Raw genomic sequence first — 19,361 nt, forward strand, 5'->3', positions numbered from 1 at the left:
TGCTCCTGAAACCCGCACGGTCCCGGAGGGACAAGTGGAGACGCAGCCTGACGCCCGGGCTCCACCAAGGACCCGAGAGCGTCTCTGCCTCGTCAGCCCACAGCTCAACACCAGCCCGGCTCCCGGGTGGCCCGTCACTGCCACTTCTTATCACGGATGTGCCGCTAACACACCACCCTGGTCAGACAGACCCGCCCCAGGTCCTCTCTCAGGGACATTCCTCACCCCGAGGCCTTGGGGTCTTCTAACTGGCTCCCTATCTATCAGCCCCCCCCCCCCGCCCCTCCCCACCTCCTCCCTGAGGTCTCTGCCCCCAGAAAGAGGGAAACTGAGGACTGCAGCCAGGAAAGGCTTTGCCTCAGTGGAAACTGAGGAATTCCACGCCGAACTCGCCAGCTCTGTCCCTCCATAAGCTCCAACCGGGAAGGTGGACGCCAGCCATGTTCTCAGCCTCCTGGGACTCGTGTCAGTGACCTGGGAAGAGTCTAATTATTACCTTTCCCCGGACGCAGTCCCGCTGGCAAGACCAACAGGATGCATTTTGGAAGTCTTCCTCCAGGGACCGGCCTCCCCTTTTCCTGGGGCTCTGGGTCTGTGAACGGCTCGAGTCAGGGCATCGAGGAGTCACGACTCTGTTTATGGTCCGAGGCAGGCTTTGGCTCAGCTGACCTGGAGTTGCTCTGCATGCTCAGGTCCAGGGAGAACTGAGTCCACCCCTAGGCCCACCACGGTCAGGCAGCCAAGGCCCGACTATGCGCACCCCCGGGCTGACTGCACCCTGCCGGTGAGCATGCCCGTCTTGTCTTGGGTGATCGCTGCCCCCTGGCCCCTGCCACCGGGATCCGATGACGCCCGTCGCGTTCAGGGTTTCAGCTCAACGCCAGCAGTGCCACGTCCTTTCTGCCCGACAGAGAGGAGTGGCCCAGAGCTCCGAGGATGCTGGGGCTTCCCTGACACATCCCTTGTCGCGGTCGCTGTGAGACGTGTGTCCTCTGGACCCTCCCGCTGGGGGCGGGTGAGCAGGTCTCACCAGCACATGGTGATCTGTGCTCCGGTCCCAACCTCCCTCAGCTCTTGCACACCTTCCTCTGCTCCATCTAGAAGGCACCTGTGGGCCACGTTTCAGCCAAGCAAGCCAAACGAACGCCAGGCCCTCCTGGTCCCCAGCGCCCTTCTTAGTCCTCTTGGCCGGCCCAGGAGTAGCGCCTCCTCGGCCAGGCAGCTTCCCCCTCCCCCAGGCGTCGCACCCAAGAAAGGAGGGGGCTCTCAGAAGCAGGGCTGGACCTCCCTCACCTGGGACAAATGCCAGGCACGCATCCAAGTCCCACGCTCCCTCCCCGGCTTCAGGGGCCCCCTCGATCAGCTCTTCTAAGGGCTCTGGCCCCCCCCCCCCCGGCCACCTCCCCAGGCCACGGCCAGTGCTCCCACCTCATACACCTCCGCACTCAAGGTCAAGGTCCTCTCATTCCCAGCACCTCTGGTGTGAAGGCTAATTCAAGCTTGACCGTGAAGTGCTTGCACAGAGGCCTCTTGGAGGGACAGCGTAGCAGAGGATGCTGGCAGGACCCAGAGCACCCAGCGTGTCCCTTTAGAAAGTCAGACTGTGGGGACGTGGGTGCTCTCTGTTGCCCTCGGGTCACACTGCAGGTGGCTGTGACCTCACCCCACCGACCTGAGGCGCCGGCAATGGGTGCGGAGGGGCCTTGGCTCCCAGCACCTTCTTGTTAGCACAGCGGTGGGTGTCATGAGACCCTCTCCCCCGTGGGCGTCGCCTTGGGAGCAGTGGGGCCATTCATATGGCCGCGCACGAGGGGGGGGCATTCATATGGCCGCGCACGAGGGGGGCCATGTGGGAGGTCCTGGGCCAATAGGAATGAGGGTCCAACCTGCCCGAAGGGCCTGCGATCTGTCTTGGTGGGAGGACAGGATGGCCCCGTCCACGACGGATGAACGGGTGAGCAAAAGGGGCGTCTACACACAGTGGGCACGATTCCGCCTCAGGAAGGAAGGAAGGGGACTCTGACACACGCCCCACAAGAAGGAACCTAGGACAGCACGCTAAGTGCAAGACGGCGGACACAAAAAGACAAACACTATCATTCCTCTCCCGTGAGGTACCAGACTCGTCAGATTCGTGGAGACAGAAGTGGAGTGGTGGGTGTTGGGCTGAGAGCCGGGGTGGGGAGTTAGCGTTTAATGGGGACAGTTTCTTGGGGAGATGGACATGATGATGGCTGCACAGCAATGCGAATGTGCTCAACGCCATGGAACTGAACCCTTCGGGTGGAAACGGTACATATAATGTTATGTACATTTCACCAGAATTAAACGAAGCAACACGAAGGAGTGGGCTTATCTCTAACGGTGCCGTGTGTGACTCATGGGCAGGGAGGGCTCCAGTGAGGCAGAGCGGGGCTCCCGAGAAAGGTCCGAATCCAAGGACCTCAGGGCCCCCGCCTGCCCTGGCCCGTGCGCAGACGGCTACTTACTGCGCCACGGGCTCCACCATCCCACGTGTCACGCAGCTTTCCCATTCTCACCACATCTGTGTTCTATTCCGGCCTGAATCTCAGCCACCTCAGAGAGAAAGAGCTCAGTAAACCTCCCACCTGGTGCTCAAAAACTCACCCTCAGCTGTGGTAACACGCTGCTGAGGGCCTACTGTGTGCAAGGCCGGTGCTCAGGGTGCCACACTGAGTCTTCACAGCCACCTATGGAGGACCACCACCGCCGCTCAGCTAACACAGTGGCCCTGTCCTTGCAGGCACCCCCTTCCCAAAGCAGTCACCCCCAGAGCTCTGCGCGCGTTAGAGGCTCACAAAGACATCAGGGTGTTGTGAATCGTGGTTCTAGGGGACGTCTTGCAGCTTTCAAACATTTAAAAGGGTTATTTTACTTTGTGATTTGAAAAACGCAGTGAAATGTGTTAAATATAAATACATATAGCCCTGGCTGGTTTGCTCAGTGGTTAGACCGTCGGCCCTCTGACCAAAGGGTCCCGGGTTTGATTCCTGGTCAAGGGCATGTACCTCAGTTACAGGTTCAATCCCTGGCTCTGGTCAGAGCTTGAGCGGGAGGCAACTAATTGCAAATAATCGATGTGTTTCTCTCACATAGATGCTTCTCTCTCCCCTTCCCCCTCCCTTCCACTCTCTCTAAAAATCAATGGTGAGGACTAAACAAATAATAATAAATACATATCTTTCACAGGGGGAACAAGTTCTTTGCTTCGGCAGGGCAGCCCGTCAAGTATTAGCTCGCTGCTGTCCACGCCAGCACCTCCAGTTCTTTCAACTCCTTTTCATACGCCAGGATTTTGAGTTCTTGTACCACCCAAATTAAGTCCTTGACCTTGAAACCATTTACAATCTCATAGAAAAATTAAGATGAAAGATTAAGAAACTGAATAAAGTCCAAACACAATAAGATTGTTTATAATTATTATTATTATATTTTGTGGTTCAGACTATAGAGAAGAAGACAGCCGAGGTTTAAAGTGATGGAAACTTCAGGGTCCCTGTGGCCCAGTTTGCCACCCCACCCGGCCCTGTCTGCTTTTTGGGGGGCCAGCTGGTTCAAAAGGCCCCGAGCAGCCATGACACTGAACCTCGAAATCCGCCTGGGGTCTTGCAGCTGGGTGGACCCAGCCCTCCCCCACTTTGATTTTCTTAGATTTTTCTATCCTGGGGATGAAGGTGATCTATTTTTAGCGAGAGGCTGTGTAAGCCAGGAGTTGCTATGGCGACAGCTGGTGGTTACAAACCAGGTCCTGCTACAGTTCCCAGTCATAAATAAATCCCAAACGCTGAGCCCTGGAAGAATGCCGCCTCAGAAACGGGAGCTCCGCCCCGACCCCCGGGGTCCCCGTCTGCTGTCCGCGGGGTGTGCAATTAGCAGGCTGTGGGCGCTGGGCTCTGCCACTGAGAGGAACCCGGGGGTTGATGCTAACACCTCAGCTACCAGGTGAGGAAAAGCACCTGCATCTGCTCAGCGCTGGGTGCTGGGCGCTGGGTGCTGGGTGCTGGGTGGAGGCGGCTGGCTGTGCAGGGTGAGCAGGAGGCTAGGAAGCCCGGGAAATGGAGACGCGGCACCTGATTACAGACTAGCCCACGAGGCCGACACACTAACGCTGACATATCTACCCAGGCGGCACACACGTTCCCCAACAGCCAGCGGGCCTCGCACGTGTCCAACAGAAATGAGTTAACGCACAGGGATGTTCCCAGCAGCTGCGGGAGCCCCAGCCTGGGAACCGCCCGGGCCCAGGAGCGGGATGGAACTGCGGTCCCTGCCGATAAGGAGCCTTGTTACCCAGCAACCAAGTGAGTGGACTTCAGCCACAACCGGGGCCTCGTCGCATCTCCCAGAGCTCACGCGAAAGAAGCCGGACAAAAAAATAAATCTCGTCTGGACCCAGCCTATGAAGTTCAAGACCAGATCAAGTGGCCGTGGGGGCGTGCCTGGAAGGGAGTGTGAGGAGACGGCTTCCTCTGCGTGGCGGTTACGTGAGCACGGAGTGACGTGCTCTCTGGCTTGGACTGTTTCTGTGTGCGTCCTCGCCGTCAAACACACACGAACAAGGGGCTGGACGTTAGCGCTGCATCGTTAAGCCCACGCCAAAGGCATCCGGCGCTGGGAGAGTTCCAAGTAGTCTGTTATGGGTGGGACCTCCCAGGAGGGAGGCCCAAGCCCCACGTGGCTGCTATCAGTTCCGAGGCATGAGGACTCAGAGAGAACGCCGCCAGCGAGGGGACCCCTGCTGTGGGTGATCCCGAGAAGGGAGGTTGGTGGAGCAGAGGCTGGAGAAGGGGGACCCTGGCGGGGCTGCGGAAGGTGAGGGGTCACCCCCGGTGGCTTACGTGTGCCTGGGGGCGGGAGCTGGTTCGGCCTGAAGACAGTGACGCTCACTTCTGTGGGGCCATCGGGGCTCCTCTCAGCCGTGGCCACAGCCGTCGGGGTGACCTCCGGGCCACAGCACGTCTGTTGTCCGATCGGCCAGCGTGGGCTGCTCTGTGGCCGGGCTGAGCCACCAGGAATGAGGAGCAGAGGACAGAGGGCCTTCTGACTCAGTATCCCCTCTGACTCATGGCCGGCCGGGGTGGCAGCCAGAGGGTCGGGGACGAATGGGACAGAGAAACGATGCTTTTACGTCACTGCAGGAGGGGGTGACCGTGGCCCACCTCACGCCCGGAGAGCACTGGCCCCGCGCAGCTGGACGGGGCTGGCCCTCAGCTCTCCTTCGCAGGCCACACGGGGCTGACAGGTCTCCGGGCCTCTCTGGGCCTCAGTTCCCCTCCGCCACCTCCACCACCTCTCTACCTGCCTCGACGAGTTATCGAATGTAAAACCCTGCAGAAGCCACCACACGAGACATCATCAATGGCTAACAGTGACGCCCCGTCCACCAGCCCGCGCTCCGGGTCCCCTCCCTCCTCACACTGCTTTCCTCTGCCCCCGACGACTCTCTCCTGGTCCTGGCCGGCTGCTGCACGGCCTCCCACAGCTCATGTCTATCTATCAGAGCTGGAGACGTTGGGCCCACCCTGGGCGGGCGCTGGGTGACACAGGAGATGCCAGGCTCAGAGCGATGGGGCTGCCACAGCAAGTGGCAGGAGAAGGGGGAGGAGCTGCCACCACCCATGCTGGATTCTGAAGGCCGGCCACAGGTCTGACCAGGGGCCTGTGCAGGAGGGGACACGCTCCCCCCGGGGACCTATACCCTGGACCACTACCACTGCCATGCGATACCCATGCAGCCTTCTGTGCCAGGGCCAAGGCTGGGCCACGGGCCACAGTGGTACAAGAAGCCAACCTGGACCTCAGGGAACATCCATGTTGATTCATTCCAGAGAATATTTGGACTTTGCATATTATTTTCTCCTTAATCATTAAAACAAATTATTGCCCTGGCCAGTGTGTTCAGTGGTTAGAGTGTCAATCCATGCACCAGAGGGTCTTGGGTTCAATTCCCCATCAAGGGCACATACCTGGGTTTGGGCAGGAGGCAACCAATCAATGTGTCTCTCTCATATTGATGTCTCTCTCTACCCCCTCCCTCCCTTCCTTCCACTCTCTCTAAAAATCAAAGGAAAAAATATCTTCAGGTGAGAATTAACAAAATAAATAAGCAAATAAATAAATACATTAATAAATAAATACATTAAAAAACCAAATTATTGCTTGAGGATAGAATGCGCCTTGCTCTTCTATATACACTAGAGGCCTGATGCATGAAATTCGTGCAAGAGTAGGCCTTCCTTCCCCCGGCTGCTGGCACCGGCTTCCTTCTGGCACCCAGGACCTGTGCTTCCCTCAAAGCCCTGGCTTCATCCGGAAGGTTGTCCAGAAGGACGTCTGGTCTAATTAGCATATTATGCTTTTATTATTATAGATAAAAGGCTAATATGCAAAGTGTCCCCTTGGGAGTTTGACAGGGAGACTGAGAGTTCGATCGCTTGTTATGACATGTGCTGACCACCAGGGGGCGGCGCAAAACGAAGGAAGGCGCCAGCCAGCAGCCAGAAGGCCCTGATTGGCCCTGATCACCAGCCAGGCCTAGAGACCCTACCTGTGCATAAAATTCATGCACTGGACCTCTAGTTAAATACAACAAGCTCTCGATCTTATCTAGAAGCCGGAGGCCACCTGTCGCTTTCTGAGGGCAAGGCTCCTGGGCCCTCAGCCCCAGCCCGGCCAGGCTCTGCCTCAGAGAGTCTGCATGTCAGAGCAGGAGCTGCCCACCCAGCCTGGCTCTCCGGCCCGGAGCCCAGTCACAGGCCATGGACAGTCTCCATCACTGTGCAGAGTCACTGTCTAAACCAGTGATGGGCAACCTTTTGAGCTTGGTGTGTCAAACTTCGCCAAAAAACTGAGCATAACTCGGGTAGTGTGTCACTTTGAGGAAAAAACTAACTCCAAGACTCTAGTCGCAAATGTTTCATCCTCGGCATGCGGCCGCGTGTCATCAAAAATGGCTACGCGTGTCAGTGCTGACATGCGTGTCATAGGTTCGCCATCACTGGTCTAAACTCATCCTCTTTCACGGACCTTCCTTCTCCTGATCTCTCTGTTCCTCCCAGCAGGCTCTGCCATCCTGGCTTACTGTCTGTGACACTTTCAGACATCCGTGGTCCCGGAATCCTTTGTCCAGTGTCGGGGTTCTCCGCGCAGGGCTCCCCAGAGGAAAGCGGCTGCCGAAACCGTTTCTCACAGCCTCGCTGGCACAGCGAGCTTTGCTGACTGCCCCCATCATCACCAGCCCTGTCTCCAGACCTTCCTAATGTGCTCTCTGGGCACTGAGCGCGGCAGCCCCACTACCACTGTCCCCTCCGGCCCCGGCCCCGACCCAGTGGGAACTCAGACATTCCAGGAAGCCTCCCACCTGCCGCCTGCGAGGGGCCCTTGTCCAGGGGCCGCCAAGCAGTGTTTGCTACCGGCTCCACAGAGAAACAGTGCAGCAGCCTATGAGCTCTTCCAGCAGGGCTCAGGGGGCAGACGGGGCTCAGGGGGCAGACGGGGCTCAGGGGGCAGACGGGGGCTCAGGGGGGCAGACGGGGCTCGGGGGGGGTTAGACGGGGCTCAGGGGGGCAGAGGGGGCTCAGGGGGGGTTAGACGGGGCTCAGGGGGGCAGAGGGGGCTCAGGGGGGACAGACGGGGCTCAGGGGGGGTTAGACGGGGCTCAGGGGGCAGACGGGGCTCAGGGGGCAGACGGGGCTCAGGGGGGCAGACGGGGCTCAGGGGGGCAGATGGGGCTCAGGGAGGGGGCAGCGGGGGCTCAGGGGGGCAGATGGGGCTCAGGGAGGGGGCAGAGGGGGCTCAGGAGGGACAGACGGGGCTCAGGGGGGCAGACGGGGCTCAGGGGGGCAGACGGGGCTCAGGGGGGCAGACGGGGCTCAGGGGGGCAGACAGGACTCAGGGGGGCAGACAGGGCTCAGGGGGCAGACGGGGCTCAGGGAGCAGACGGGGCTCAGGGGGGGCAGACAGGGCTCAGGGGAGACAGATGGGGCTCAGGGGGGCAGACGGGGCTCAGGGGGGCAGACGGAGCTTCGGGGGGGGGGGAGATGGGGCTTGGGGGGGCAGATGGACCTTGTGGGGGCAGACAGGGCTCAGTGGACCTAAGGGCCTCTTGTGACTTCTAGCCGAGCTCAGGGTCCCTAAATCCTGTGCTCTCCTTGGGGCACTGGGGAATGCGCCCCTCTGATCCCAAACACCCACCATGACTGTTATAGCATCTGCCCCACCCCCAGCCCCAGGCTTGCCAAGGAGACGCAGCACCTCCAGGGCAGAGAGATCAGGGGTCCGGACCTGTGGGGGCTGGGGGCCCGGCTCCTGTCCCGGCGCCGCCCTCACTGTCCCAGGGTCCTCAGAGCCCAGCAGTGCTCTTCCCAGGACCCCGGGCTCCTCTGCGCAGGTACAAGCCCAGCCCTCCCTCCACACCCCCAGTGGAGAATAACTTGGCTTCCAGGCCGCCCTCCCACCTGGGCCCTGACCTGGCGCTCCGCTCTGCTTCCTGCTGTCCGGCCACACCGGCCTCTCGTGTGCCTGCAACACACCGTGGTCTCCCGCTGAGGCCTGGAAGGACCTACCCCAGATGCCCACAGGGCCCACTCCCTCCTGTCACGCCAGGTCAGCAGGGGAGCCCTGCCCAGCCCCCCCCCCCCCCCACTCGTCCACAGCACTCGCCACCACCTGGCATCGCAGACGACCGTCTGTGGAACAAACCAGATCCTGAGGACAAACACTGACTCCACTCATACAGGCACCTCGAGGCGCCAGTTGATCGAGGCAGGAGGTGGAAGGGGTGCCAGGGGCTGGGGGTGGACAGAAGGGAGTTGCTGTGGAGTGGGGGGTGATGGGAAGTTCTGGGGATGGATGGTGGCGATGGCTGCCCAGCAGGTGTAAATGCACTCAGTGCTCCTGAACTGAGCACTTATAAACAGCCAAGACAGTGAGTCTTGTCCTGTGTGTTTACCCCAATTTAAGAAGGTGTGTGCCCCGGGAGGGGGCTGGTGTCCTGCTCCGCGGTGCCCCCGGGGCTGGCACAGAGCGGACGCTCGGGCGCTGGCGGGACTGCCAGAGCGTTGGCCACTGTTGAACCTAACGGTGGGCACCAGCACACCAGTCTCTCTACTTGTCCATCTGCTTGCAAATGTCCATTATAAAAAGCTGAACACATAGATTTGAATGAATACATTTTGGGATCTTTCGAGGCAACCCCACTCGGGACTCCAGGAGCCAGGCAGGCAGGTGGGGAGACCTGGAGGGGCCGGGTGGGGAGCCGAGGGGGTCAGAATGGACAGCAGCCTTCACTCTCCAGCTCTGCCTGCTGCGTGAGGCCAAGCGCCCCGACGCCCTAACCGGACCGGCGCCTGGGAAGGCAGTGTTGGGGGACGAGTGCGCCTGGGCACGAGGACCTCTGGAGTGCTGCTCCAGAACCGGTTGTCTGTTCATCCCTCTGAGGGCAGACGGGAAGGGAGGTGCGGCCTCAAGCCAGGACTCACCGTCGGTTCTGGTCTGGGTGTCTGCGGACGCCAGCGGCATGGGGACGGGTGTCAGCCCCCGAAGCACCTGGCGCGTCCTGCCTCCAGTGCCCCCTCAGAGGGGTCTTTGTCAACTGGAGATTGTTCTTTACAGCTCCCCTCTGATTGCAGAGGGCGGAAAAGCTGCTACAGTCATTTCCTTTCTTTTTTCTGATTAGCATAATCCCCTCCGAATTTTCCTTGTCTTTTTTTTAAATCCTCACTCACCCAAGGAGCGAGGATATTTTTTCTCCATTGATGTTTAGAGAGTGGAAGAGAGAGAGAAATATCGATGTGGATGAGGCACATCGCCTGGCTACCTCCAGCTCCCGCCCAAACAGGACTGAACCTGCAACTGAAGTATGTGCCCTTGACTGGGAGCCGAGCCCTCAGCCCCTCAGCCCGTGGCTGACACCGCAACCACGAAGCCAAACCGGCCGGGGCCCTTTTCTATTTTTACTGCGATTGCCACATGCTCGCCGTCCACACACCCTGCAGCTCCGTTGACCACAGAGGCCGAGAGAAAAGGCTAAGTCAGAACTGTTGCTGTCTACCCTGCGGGCGTGAGAACTAGAGGGGCCCGTGCCCGGAAGCCAGGGGTGCAGCTAAACGTTGAGGCCCAAAGGGATGGGCTTTTCCTGAATCAGAACTTTTTTTAAAATATGTTTTTCACTGATTTTAGAGAGGAAAGGAGGGGAGAGAAACATCGATGTGAGAGAGGAACACCGATCAGTTGCCTCCCACATGCACCCTGACCAGGGACTGAACCTGCAACCTGGGTCTGTGCACTGCCCGGGAATTGAACCAGCGACCTTTCTGTGCACAGGACGACGCTCAACCGACTGAGCCCCGCCGGCCAGGGCAGGAATCAGGGTGTTTCATCACAAGGTGTGAAGTGTTCAAAATTCCAAGGAGAGCCACATACTGCTGAACAAAAATGCCACCCAAAGGCACATACAGATGCTGACCTGCCCACCTTGATTCGGGGTCAGCCATGCGTGCGTGCATGTGTGCGTGTGTGCGTGTGCGTGTGCGTGTGCGTGTGTGTGTGTGTGTGTGTGTGCAACAAAGAAGGCGTGTCTCTCAATCTGAGGAACTGCAGGGAAACCGGCGAGGAAGCCACGTGTACCTTGTCCCCTGAGGAGGGCCCCGCCTCCCACTGCCGCGGGGCAGTGACGATTCCTGGAAGAGACTGAACCAGCCACAGAAGCAGCAAAAGGGCCCAAGAATCCACGCCCGACCGCCTAAGTGCGCTTGATCCGGGGGAAATGGAGGACCCGGAAAAGACGGACACTCTCACGCCCTCGGGGAAACTTCCTTAGGGGAGGAAGAGACTCCTCTGCGGCTCCCTTGGCGACAGGAGTAACCAGAGGAAGGAGAGCGAGGCGGGGAGGGGAATTTAAGACCCAAGCCCGGAAGCTTCCGCGAGAAGCACGGGCAATCGTGGGGTGGCTCCTCCCCTCCGCCCGCAACCAGCCATCCCGCAGGGACAGCTCGTGGTGCCACAGATGCTGGGTTAGAACGATGGGTGAAACGCTCCTTTGGGGGCGCGGGCCCGGTCCCTGACCAGCCAGGAAGTCCCAGGCGGGCGATGGGGTGGTTGTGGAGGCAGCGATGGTTCACCTGGGTCTTGGAAGGTGGGCCAGGTTTGCACAGGCAGGGAGCCGGGAGAGAGCGCTCAGTCCGCCGTCTCTGTTCGGCCCTCACTCGTCACCGCCAGGCCAGGCGCCGTCAGAGGGGCCAACACCGGCCACCTGGCCTTGCTCCTGGTTCCGCTCACGGAGACTCAGGAAAATCAGTCACACCTGGATACCTGGGCTCCGGTCACCTCGAGTGGCCTCAGCCGACTCCCCAAATCCCAGAGGAGGGTTCTGCAGGGAGCCTTGATTTCCCTGACCCTGTGGTCAGCGCCGGCATTTGCATGTGAGCGCTTGCAAGACTTGGTCGACATGCAAATATCAGTGTTGCTCTCAGAAGAGGAGCAGACCGGGGGCCGCCAGATTTAACTCCCAAGGGGAGAAACTGCCGTCGGGCAAGCACGTCAGAGGCCTTGAATAATGGGCCCGCCCTCCCTATGAGCAAAACCTGGCTTTTAGTGTAACAGTAGGTCCAGACTGAATGCTAGAGCAACGAAGGGTTTATTACTTTATTATTTAAAGTAGGGCTCCTTTTGAAACCTTGTCTGCGAATCCAGCCCCGGTGTCTGTGACTCCTCCGTTGGTTAGGGCGAGGCACCGACTGTGTTCCTATATAATTCACCGTTGTATCCAGTTAGACAGCTTCCCCAGTTCCTCCCCAAGACGCAGAACTCCCTGAACCCCAGAGCTGCCGCGTCCCCCGCTCACACCGCACAGGGTCACCAACGTCACACAAGGCCCGCCGTCTGCAAGCAACTGGATAAACTGAACATAGCTAGGATGGACGTAGGCAAGTCTTCTAATTGCCTTTTTCTTGTCTTGCGATCCCACTTTTCATGTTCTGCCCAGATGTTTTGCCAAAGCTGTCTCCCTACCACACATTAACACATGTCACATTCCACTCAAGGGACACGACGTTTGACACACCCCTTGCTGTCTGGTCGTTAGCACCACTGGGTGTGTGAGCCTGTTCCATCTGGCAGGGGGCGCTCGGGACTACCTGTGTCGTACCAGCAGGGTGACCCCCGTTCTGACAGAAGGAAGCTCCCATCCCATTTGAGTGGCAGGTCTCGCAGGCTCCAGGGAGCTAAGAATGCTTCGGAACCCACCTGCCTGGCTCCAGCCACACGGGCACAGCCCACCCCAACCACAGTCCACGGGCACCCCCAACCGGAGATGCTCCCCCACCTTCCAGCTCCCTGGGCCCAACCTCTGCGCCTGGAGGAGCTGCAGGAGGCCCCAGAAGCCAGGGAGCCTACAAAGCAAGCTCCTCTCCCCAGGGACACAGGCCGGGCAGGTGCTGGTCCCCTCACATGGATCCGGAGGGGCCCGACTGCTCAACCACGGGACGAAGGCGGCCGTAGAATTCCTCCCCTAGTCCCCGCCGCTCGGCTCCTCTACACACACACATCACTTCTAACAGCCGAAAAGCAGTTCCCATCCACCCTTACTTTCCCCAAGCCGCTGGCTTTGCCCAAATGAATGACTTCCAACCGATCACTAACCTCACTAGGCCCGGGGGGCAAGAGCGGTGGTGGCGGCAGAGAAAGGCGGTGGGGCAGCTCGTGGCAGCTGCGTTGCCATCAATAGGGAAGCACACCCCAAACACACCCATCTGCTCCTCACTGCTGCCCAGCAATCACACCCACGGCTACAGGGCGAGGCTGCACCCTGCACACACACACACACACACACACACACACACACACACACACGCCCTGGGGTCTCCCTCCCCCGCCTGCCCAGCAGAGAACAGGGCAAAGGGCAAAGGGCAGCGTCCTACCAAAAAGGCCATGGGGCTCCGACTGGCGCCTCTCGGTGCTGCGGTTCGTCTCCTTGTGCTTCTTCTTCCCCCGGAGACTGCCGAAGCGCTTCATGAGGAGCTGTGGCCAAGGGGCGGCGGCAGGTGACCATACCAGGACCCTCGGGACCGCCTTCAGCCCCAGGCGGCGGGGGGCCAGGAGAGGTGCAGCATCAGCCAGCAGGTGTCTGGCGCCCGGCAGCCTCGGCCACCAAGAGCTCAGAGACAGCGGGAGCCCCAGCGAACTGCCGGGGGGCCCTGAGGCTAACGTAGGACGGGTCCCTCTCCGGGACGCAGCCTCAGGACACACAGGGTGGTGACCCCCGTGCAGCCCTTCCTCCCGCAGGACTCGGGCCGCAGCAGCTGGGGCAGCCCGCTGGCCTGGAGCGGGCAGGAGCCGCCGGAAGCACAGGCAGAGCCTCGCCCGCCCGCGGGTTTGTTTGTGAGTTCAGGTCAGCTGTGTGCTCCGACACCCCGGGGGTTTCTCCTCCTTTACAGTAAGAGAGGAGGGAGGACGAAATAGGCAAACGGCGCACGGGCCCGCTGGTCATGTGCGGGTCTGCGGATGTCTCTTTAAAAAGACTGTAAAAGGAAACCACGCTGGGCAGACAAATCCTTGGCACCAATTGGCCGGAGTGCACTCCCATTATGACATGACATCACACAACTATTTTGATTCATGTGTTCCAGGGGCTCAGAAGGCTCTGGCGCTTCTCCGCGGAGAAGTCACATGTCCCTGGAAATCGCTGAATCTACTCCAGCGCAGGGCTCCTTGCGACGAAAGAGACAAGACCACCTGTAAGTGGGGGACCTGGGGCCCCTGGGATTCACAGGAAGGGTCAGCAAATGCAAATCTGCTAAGAACTGCAGCACGACAGAGCTCGGGAGAGGTTGTAAAGCGGGTCTGATCCAACCCCTTCCAGTACAGATGGGGAAACTGAGGCTTGGGAAGGAGATGGGACTGATCCAAGGTCCTGCAGGTAATGTCAGAACCAGGGCTAGAATTCTAAGCCAAACCCACGACCTAATTAAACAAACCAAAAAGCTTTTAGCTGGTGTTTTGCAACTGTAAAACCACAAGAGAGGGAAAACAGTTTCCCCACTCCCCCGTACTCCGATGTCTTCACTAGACTACAGGAAGGTACAGGACCTGCTGACCTGCGTCCTGACCTTGAGAAAGTTTCTTCCCGCCCACGGGCCTCAGTTTCCCCCTCTGTGAACCAAGAGGAGCCGTGGACATGGTAAGATCTACTCTATTTCTCAGCCGGAACTTCCGGTGGCTGCTCAGTGTGCCTTTCCGTTCCTGCTGGGCCGAAGGGCAGCTCAGTGGTCCAACATTTGCAGCAAGGATGTCTGAACGCACACACCAAATAGGCCTCACCCTCGAGGAATTCCCCAAGGACTTGGAGAGACAATGATAAGCTGTTAAGCAACACTAGCTCATAAAGAAGCTGTATGAGAATGAGGTTAAGTGGCAAGAATGTCAGCACCAATGGGGGGTGGGGGTGGTCCTATGGCCCAGCACGGAGAGGTGAGCTGGCCCTGAGGGTTGAAGGAAAGGAGAGAGGCCAGGCCCTGCCCTCCCCCCCCCCCCCCCCCACCGGGAGGAGCCGAACTTCCAGAAACAAGGTGTAAACCTACTCCAGCCAACTCCCCAATATTCTATGGGTTATCTCTGTGGCTAAATATCTCAGCCCGAATTTACTGCGATTAACTCTGAAAAAGACTAGGTAGGTTTGGAGTTCCACATTTAGAGTTCCTTTTTTTAAAAAAAATCTATCCAGCTGTTAATGGAAATTGAATGTTCTGATTTAAAAATAAAGCCAAACTTCTTTAGCAAAAAAACAGCTAAACCAGTGTTCCAGTAAGAAAAAACAGGGCATGTTTGATTAAAAGGAAAATGAGATGTTATATCTAAGTCAATATAATATTCTTGCCTTAGTGATAAAGTATGCAGCAAGAGAGAATATTTCAGAGCGTAGCAATGAAACTGAAAACACAGCAACGCAGTTACGCCTGGTGTTCCCTGCTTAGTGCACACGGCCACTCACTCATCACGCAGTGATTAAACCTCCGTCAAAGGTACAGGGCAGGTGCTGACGGAGGGGATTAGTGTTATGAATAATTCGAAGGCATTCTTGTCCTCTAAGAACTCCATTTTAATTAGTAAAATAATAACTCCCATTTGTGGAGTGCTTTCCACATGCCAGTCGGAGTACTGGTCACCACACAATTATTATTTATCTCATCCTTCCTACAACCTGTGGGCAGGTATTAGTAACACCGTTTTATTTAAAGACGAGTAACGCCGAGTCAGGGAAGCAGCCTGACTGGGCTCACACACCTAACAAGTTGGAAGAACATGGACTTGACCCTTATTTATCTGATTCCAAAATGCACACCATGCCCCGCCTCACCCTACTTTCTCATGCATGTGCACAGGGAAACCCACCAGCCGAGAGGTGAGGCCTGGGCAACGGCCTGGCTGCACCTACAGGACGTCAGAGGACCCTGGGGTGGGGCTGGAGTGATTGGGAAGTTCCTCTCTCTCCACTCCCACTTGTAATTTTTTTATTTATGTGTTTTTATTTGTTGGTTTTAGAGAGGAAGGGTGAAGAGAGAGAGAGAGAAAGAGAAACATCGATCTGCTGTCCCACTTATCTATTCATTCATTGGCTGGTTCTTGCATGTGCCCCGACCAGGAATGGAACGAGCAACTTAGGCGAATCGGGACGATGCTCTAACCAACTGAGCTACCCGGCCCGGGCCTCCCGCTTATCATTTTGATCTTCAGGCAAGAGAGAGGCACCATATTTGAAAGTCTTTGTTCCCATCACAGTTCATCTTGTAACACCAGCCAGCCGAGCGGGTGTCTACGCAGAGCTGACCTGAACCAGGCTGCCCGGCTCTGGGAACACCACGCGGCCCCACTCGCCTTCCTGAAGCCGCGCCCGGCTGCTGAGCACGGGAGTCGGACAACACCGGTCCCCCGCCCTGCGGGCCCAGAACCCAAGGCTGCGCCCGCGCAGCTCCACGCTCCATGGACTCGCTTGTGAGAAAGGTTGGTGCCTTCGCAGAGCAGAGCAAGGGTACGGCCGAGTGAAGGGAAGGGCCAGCTGGACCCTCCGGTCACGGCTCTGTGCCTGAGGCGGGAGCAGAATATGCGAACAGGGACGCTGGCGCTGGGCTGACGCGCAGACGGCCGTGTTTGGCTGCACAGTTCGCGGTGGTCAAGGACGCCGGCAAGCTCTTGGTGGAAGGAGTTGGCAGCGGCGTGAAGGGCAGCTTTAGGAAAAGCTAGGTGACGACAAATGTGACAGCCTTGAGAGTGCACCCCCCTCCCCCAGAGAGACCCCAACTACAGCAACATGTGCTTTTGACCTCAGTCAAGATGTTCTCCCTGGACTCAGCTTCACCGACGCGCGTGGGTAGAAGCCTCACGTGCTGACGGGGTTTCCGGGCAGCTGCTCCCCGGGAGGCAGGCGAGGGAGGCTGGACCCAGCCCCTGCCACTCTCTCTGCGCAAACACTCTCCTGGGTCCAACGTGGCAGGCACTGGTGTGCAAAGTCCCTGGAAACTTGACCACAGGCGCCCACTGGTGTTCCTGTCTGACCCACACATATCTGAAATGCCTTAACTCGGGACTCTCCTCAACGCCTTGCCCTCCCCAGGGGACCGCACGCTGCACGGGGCAGGCAACACCCACACGGCAGGAGAAGGGACCCGTGGGACCACTCGCAGGAGCACGAGCCCTTCCCGACTGCCGGCCCCACCAGCGGCTGGCCCCAAACGCGCGCGGGGCCTCCTCCACCAGCTGGGACGCACCCGGGGTGCTGGGGGATTGTTTTAAGGGAAGGGTTAAAAAAACAAGGAACTACTGGTTCCCAAGACGGAACCGTGTTTGCAAATGTCCCTCAAAGGGCCAGGCTTTCTGGGTCCGATGTTCGTCTCTCGGTTGGAACGGGCCTGGGTCACTGGACGTCCCAGGCCCAGGGCGGCCCCGCCCAGATCACCACTCTGACCCGTTCCACAAGGTCTGGGAGGGGCTGACTCCAGGCCATTCGACCAGTGTTCTTTGTTTTTCTTGCTGTAGTTCTTCTAGTTTTTCAACTATTAAGTAGCTGACAGCTAGAAACACAAGTGACATCGGAGAGTACCTCCTGGAGACATTTCACACTGAGCGCAAGTCATGTCCCCGCCCTGCGTGTCCCTGTCCCCAGCCGGCCGGAAAGCTCCGAGGGTGGGGCCCAGCACCCAGGGAGCAGGTTCCAGCACGGGCTCCCGGGCACGGAGATGGGACAGGACCAGGAGCAGGTGTGCCCTGCACCGGTCATCTGGGGCAGCATATCCTGTCCCGGGCACCTTGGCCCTCCCCCCTGGAGCCACAGGAGGCTGTGACACCCCTTGCTGCCCTCTGCAGGGCTCCAACGTGCTCAGCTACAGCTCTGCATGTCCCCCACGCAGGTCCGCGGAGCACCGGCCTGTGGCATGGGGGGGGAGGGCGAGCGGGGCGGGGAGCCAGGTGTCCTGATGCTCGCATTTCTCCAGGTGGTTCCCTCCGCACCTCTGGATACGGCAAACCACTCAGCAGCCAGAGTGCAGCACCCACGCCGAGGCCCAGCTGGTCTGTCACCCCACCCAGTGCTCACCCTTGCGCAGCGGCAGGAGGCCCCGAGGTGAGGGGACTCTCGTGGGGCCACACGGTCCCGAGGCAGTGCCCCCCTCCACCCGAGGCCGGCTCAGCCGTGAGGACGCAGCAGCGCCCCTGGGAGCCCGAGCTGCCTCTGGATTCCCAATTCAAGTCAAAAAATGAAAAGGCCCAGCCGTCCCCACCCCGAAGCCGCGCTGTGTTACGTGCAGGGGAGCCGGGACCGCACCGAGGGGAGCAGCCCGCAGAGCGGAGCCGGCTGCGTGGAGCCCGAGTTCCCAGCGGAGTTCCCAGTGCCGTCCGTCTGTCCCAGTTACAGACTCCCAAATGGCCCTCCTCACTCCTGTGCCCAGCAGGGGGCAGGGGGGCCAGCCAGTACTGCTCAGCTTACGAAATAAAAAGGAACAGAGGTCCGGAGAAGCCCAGTGATTTGGCCCCGATCCCCTGGGCGGGAAGCCAGGGGAAGGGGTGGGGTACATCCTGGGTCCCGGTCCCCCGTCCAGGGGCCCAGGCTGTCTCTTCTCCCCCGGGAGCTGACAAAGTCCGTGGATGCCTGTCCGCTGAAACCTCGGAGGGTCCTGTGACAGAACCTGAAAAGCACCCAGGTCTCCGGAGACAGCGGGCCCGGCACAGCCCCATTACGTAAGCGGCAGCGGCCGCGCCCGGAGCGGCCGCGCTCCTTAGCACCATTTGCCGGCGCTCCTGCCGGTTGCAAAACCCCGTGTCCTATTTCATGGCCAGTTCTGAAGGTCACCGCAGCACGTGACCGAGTGCGATCCCTGTCACCCCGGGCTCCGAGGCCCTGCCCAGAGCTGTGGACGCGCGCGGGGCCCCTGACTCAGGCCCCCGTGGCTGCCAGCACCGCCCGCGTCACCACACACTCACGGTCATGCACAGCCTCGTGGCTCCCGGGCAGGAGCTTAGCGCCTCTCTGAGTGACAAGAGGGTGGTTTCTTTGGGCAAAGACAAAACTCCTCAACTTGCAAGCTCATGTGAGTGACACCCAAACCCAGAGACAATAGGGGTACGGTCACTTTAAGAATACAGAAAGCATAGAAAAAGTGACAAACCATGGCAGGAATTATTCTTAGCATGCCAAAGTGCAGCACCGCCCCCCCCACCACCACCACCAAATGTGAAATCCTGAAGTATCCTTAGCCTCTGAAAGGGGCACCACAGCCCATGGAAGGGCTCAGCAGTGTGTGTGGGGGGTCTGATTTAATCCCTTCAGGGGACCCTGCAGTCCCTGGGTCCACGCCAGGCCAAGGGCTCTGAAGACCAGGGTCCCCTGCTACCTGCGGCTTTCCAAGTGCCCCCTCGGGAGTCACAGTTCAGGGGCGCTCAGAGGTGCCAGAGGGTCTGGCAGCCATGCCCCCGAATCCCTGTTTCTGAGTTACGTCTTAGATCAAGAGATACAGGAAGCTGCGAAACCCTGGGCAAGAGTCAAGGCCGCGGTAAGTCACCTGCTGGGCAGAAAGCTGGAGTGTGGCCACCTGGGCCCTCACTCCCTGCACCCGAGCAGGGTTCCGGCCCCGGATCTGGGGCTTCTCCAGGAGGACCCCGCTGCTCGGCACTGCCTCACCTGCAGACTCTGGCGTAGCCGCTGAGGCCTGGGCGGACCTTTGCCTTTACCTGTTTCTCCTGACCAGGGGCATACAGCACAACGCGGGGTAGGAGTCGTGTGTAAAATACTTGGGTCAAGCGTAGCACTTAAAGCAGTTCGGGTTCACTTCGGGCATGCGATTTTGAGCCATGTA

The 19,361-nt window shown here is 59.2% G+C and overlaps 1 protein-coding gene across 9 annotated transcripts in view; it reads right to left on the bottom strand.

Moving 5' to 3' along the window:
* PRKAG2 (protein kinase AMP-activated non-catalytic subunit gamma 2) overlaps positions 1-19,361 on the bottom strand; it is a 217,531-nt gene that overhangs the window by 116,957 nt on the left and 81,213 nt on the right. Inside the window, exon 1 of one of the 9 annotated variants that reach the window (XM_079786671.1) lies at positions 12,939-14,546. The exons of the other annotated variants lie outside the window; for them this stretch is intronic. Coding sequence (XP_079642797.1) covers positions 12,939-13,032 — 94 coding nt within the window. The 5' untranslated portion in view covers positions 13,033-14,546. Of the gene's footprint in view, positions 1-12,938; positions 14,547-19,361 lie in introns of those variants that run through there. 9 annotated transcript variants of the gene reach the window in all.

The sequence above is a fragment of the Cnephaeus nilssonii genome (genome assembly GCF_951640355.1).
Source record: "Cnephaeus nilssonii genome assembly, chromosome: 12".
NCBI classification, from domain to species: Eukaryota; Metazoa; Chordata; class Mammalia; order Chiroptera; family Vespertilionidae; genus Cnephaeus; species Cnephaeus nilssonii.